Source organism: Scophthalmus maximus, chromosome 11 (genome assembly GCF_022379125.1).
Source record: "Scophthalmus maximus strain ysfricsl-2021 chromosome 11, ASM2237912v1, whole genome shotgun sequence".
NCBI classification, from domain to species: Eukaryota; Metazoa; Chordata; class Actinopteri; order Pleuronectiformes; family Scophthalmidae; genus Scophthalmus; species Scophthalmus maximus.
The window spans coordinates 25036414-25040000 of NC_061525.1; the positions used below are offsets into that span (position 1 = coordinate 25036414).

A 3587-nucleotide genomic window follows, 5' to 3' on the forward strand; every position below is an offset into this window, starting at 1 on the left:
AGTCAGAAAGACAGACAGACAGACAGACAGACAGAGACAGACAGACAGACAGACAGAGAGACAGACAGTCAGAAAGACAGACAGACAGTCAGAAAGACAGACAGACAGACAGACAGAGACAGACAGACAGACAGATAGAGAGACAGACAGACAGAGAGACAGACAGTCAGAAAGACAGACAGACAGACAGACAGACAGAGACAGATAGACAGTAAGACAGACAGGTAGACAGACAGATAGACAGACAGACAGACAGAGAGAGAGACAGACAGACAGACAGAGATCCAAAGTGGCGTTTAATGTCCGCATGGCGGCGGACATTCAGACTTGTGGAGTTGATCAAACATGGATTGACTGAATATTGGTGATGAAGACGAACAGACAGTTGTCTTGTTTTCTGTCAGTCAACCGATAATAACAAAAGTCTTCATTCAAGAAATGATTTGTCTCTTTATTCATAAACAGTGAGATACAGTGTGTCCCCATGTCACTTTCACCTTTGACCCCAATCTCAACAATCAACTGAAGTGTCATGAACGTCGTCTCTGATCTGATCTTCGTCTCCCCGACTGGAGGAGCTGGACACGAACATCAGGTCTTCTCCAGTTCTGGTCTAGTTGTGGAACAGTGAGACCTTCAGGAATCAGAAGAGCAGATCCTGTTCCTGCAGGACCTGAGACCTTTAACCAAATCTAATCTACACCTGCAGGTCTCTGTCTTCCCCTCAGACTTTGCTGCTCCGTCGTGGCTCCTCACATTGTCTCCTCTTCTTCATGTACATTTTTAAAGCCAAAGTAGATTCAGTGTGGGCAAACTCCGCTACACGCTAACATTGGCCTAAAGGTTTTTTGGCCTAAACGCAGGACACTCCCTCTGCGACTCTTCATCCTCCTGGTCCTGGTCTACCTCTCAGCGCTGATCTTGTAACGCAGGACGAAGTAAGCGATGAGCCTCAGGGAGAAAAAGAAGATGGCAAGCACAATGAAGTCCAGGTAGAGTTTGGCGTCCAGCATGTCCAGCTCCTTCAGGATGGCCTCGGACTTCTGGAAGTGACACGTTTCGTCTTCGTCACAGTGAAGATCTTCCCGATCCAGACCGTAGATGGACAAGATGACACCCTCGAACCCGTATCTGAAACACAGGAGGAGGAGGGAACGTTTGTTGAGTAGAGGAGAAGATCAACATGAGCACCTGTCTCTATTTTAATTCAGTGAACCAGCAGGAAACACAGGGGCCCCCGGCCCCCAGAGAGAAAAGACCTTAAATATTTCAGTTTCCAATGTTTCCAAAACATCTTTGAAAATATTTCAAACAGCGCCCCCACCTGACGTAGGAGATGTAGGACATCCACTGCAGGTACCAGGGGATGGTGTCGAAACTGACGAAGAACCCGGAGAACAGCAGGACTGGGATCGCCGTGACCGGACCCACAAACGTCGCCACCTGCAGGAAACAAGCACACCCGAGTGAGGTCAGCAGATAGACACGCCCATCTGTAATGTCACACAGGTGAGCTCAGACAAAGGTGAAGTGACCTGCAGCGAGGTGGAGGCTGCTCCGATCAGCAGACCCAGACTCTGAGCCACCAGAGAGGTCAGGACCCCCAGAGACAGGAAGAGGAAGAAGCGTCCGGCATCTGGAGGCTGAGCCGTCATCCAGTACACAATACTGCAGTACACCAATGGGAATACTACCTGTACAACAGAGGACACACAGTACAGGATGGGATGAACCTGGACCTCTGAACATTCAGGGTTCTGAACCGTGTGCTCAGGATTATAAAATTAAAGCAGTGAACACAGGCCGGAATAATCAAGTGTGCAACATGACGTCGTCTCAACATCTCAACATCTGACCACAACATGAAAATCAACAATACACTGAAATACAGTTCAGTCGAGTTTTGTCTTCATTGGACACCAGTGAGACCAGATCTCTAAGTGGACACCAGTGAATCCAGATCTCTAACTGGACACCAGTGAATCCAGCTCTCTAACTGGACACCAATGAGACCAGATCTCTAACTGGACACCAGTGAGACCAGATCTCTAAGTGGACACCAGTGAATCCAGCTCTCTAACTGGACACCAGTGAGACCAGATCTCTTACTGGACACCAGTGAATCCAGCTCTCTGACTGGACACCAGTGAGACCAGATATCTAACTGGACACCAGTGAATCCATCTCTCTGACTGGACACCAGTGAGACCAGATCTCTAACTGGACACCAGTAAAGAACTGAACTGATTTTGAGATGTCTGATTGGTTTTTAAATCTCCGTTCACCTCCAGATGCTGAGGTCATCTGACCAATCACTGCTCGCAATGACTATCGACACAGCAGTCAGTGCGGTGTTGGTTACCTGGAAGGGGACGTCCGCCATGGTCTTGGCCAGGTAGTAAGTCTTCAGACTGTACCAGTAGTTCAGGTGTTCCCTCAGGAAAACTCCCATCTCCAGAGGAACTGAAACACAAATGGTGACAATGAAATCACAACCAGGACGTCTGTGATTTTAATCTGTGTATAATTTGAATGTCGACACCATTTGACATGACAGCAGGAAGGAAGCAAGACTTTAATCACAGATTCTCACTGTTTCCAATGAAATGTGTGAATGTTCTCTACATTATCTAGGTCTGTGCATCAGGTGGTGATCAGTGACACTCTCACGTCATACCCCGCCTCCCTTGCACCCCAAGATCCCGCCCAGTTATTGGCATATTTCACAGTGGGCGGAGTCAGACTCAGAGCTTTAATTGATTTTCATTGTATATATCAGGGTTTTTTAAATATTTCCTTGTGTTTGAATTGCATTTTTACATATTCGATTTTTCCAATAATTCAATATCTCCTCTTCTGCTCAGTGACACAGCAATTTTTCCCGTTGGATTCTTTTATTTCAATTTTTCTCATCTCAGAAAACTTTTTTTTCTTGCAGTTGCAGCCCCTCACCAGCAGGGGACACTGCCGCCCCCTCAAACAGATCTACAGTGGAAGAGACGAGAGAGAGTCAGAACATCTGAACGTCTCACATGTGAGAACCGTGGGCATCAGAGCGGCGAACATGAGGAACAACATGGAGAAGAAGAGGAACCCAGAGTTGCTCAGAACCTTCTTGGCCTCGTTGCCGATGCCCAAGTACAACAGACCAATCAGGATGCCGATCCCGATGTGAGACGAGATCCTCAGGTGAGTCAGCACCTGCTCGACCAATGAGAACACTTGTTACTCACGGCTGCTGGTGCAGTCGCTGTACCTGTTCAGCGGGCGTCACTTCGCACGCTCACCGAGTCCCTGAGGATGCTGAGTAAGGTTCTCCTGAATAGGATGGAGAACTGGGTCATACAGCTGGCGGAGAAACTGTGGCAACCTTCAGACGACGAGTTCTCCTGAGAACCGAGAGGAGAACCGGGACGTAGGAGAAGCAGGTGATCAACGACACAAACCTCTCACATTGACGTTAACGTTTCATAAAAACATTGTCCAGAAACGTTGCTTCTCATTCATGTTTTTCATTCTAACATGTTTTTCTTTCAGACCAGTGGAAATAAAAAAAACTGTTTCTGTCTGTTACTTTAATTCTGAAG

General features: G+C 47.4%; 1 protein-coding gene across 4 annotated transcripts in view; it reads right to left on the reverse strand.

Moving 5' to 3' along the window:
* Positions 1–430: 430 nt before the first annotated feature.
* The window catches only part of abcg1 (ATP-binding cassette, sub-family G (WHITE), member 1), a 14491-nt gene continuing 11334 nt past the window's right edge, over positions 431–3587 (reverse strand). For 2 of the 4 annotated variants that reach the window (XM_035621884.1, XM_035621885.1), the window contains exons 10-15: positions 3288–3389; positions 3033–3201; positions 2363–2463; positions 1536–1694; positions 1325–1443; positions 431–1131 (exon numbers count right to left, since the gene is read on the reverse strand). In XM_035621884.1, coding sequence (XP_035477777.1) covers positions 903–1131; positions 1325–1443; positions 1536–1694; positions 2363–2463; positions 3033–3201; positions 3288–3389 — 879 coding nt within the window. In that variant the 3' untranslated portion in view covers positions 431–902. Of the gene's footprint in view, positions 1132–1324; positions 1444–1535; positions 1695–2362; positions 2464–2952; positions 2986–3032; positions 3202–3287; positions 3390–3587 lie in introns of all 4 variants that reach the window. The other 2 variants (XM_035621886.1, XM_035621887.2) reach the window with 2 other exon arrangements.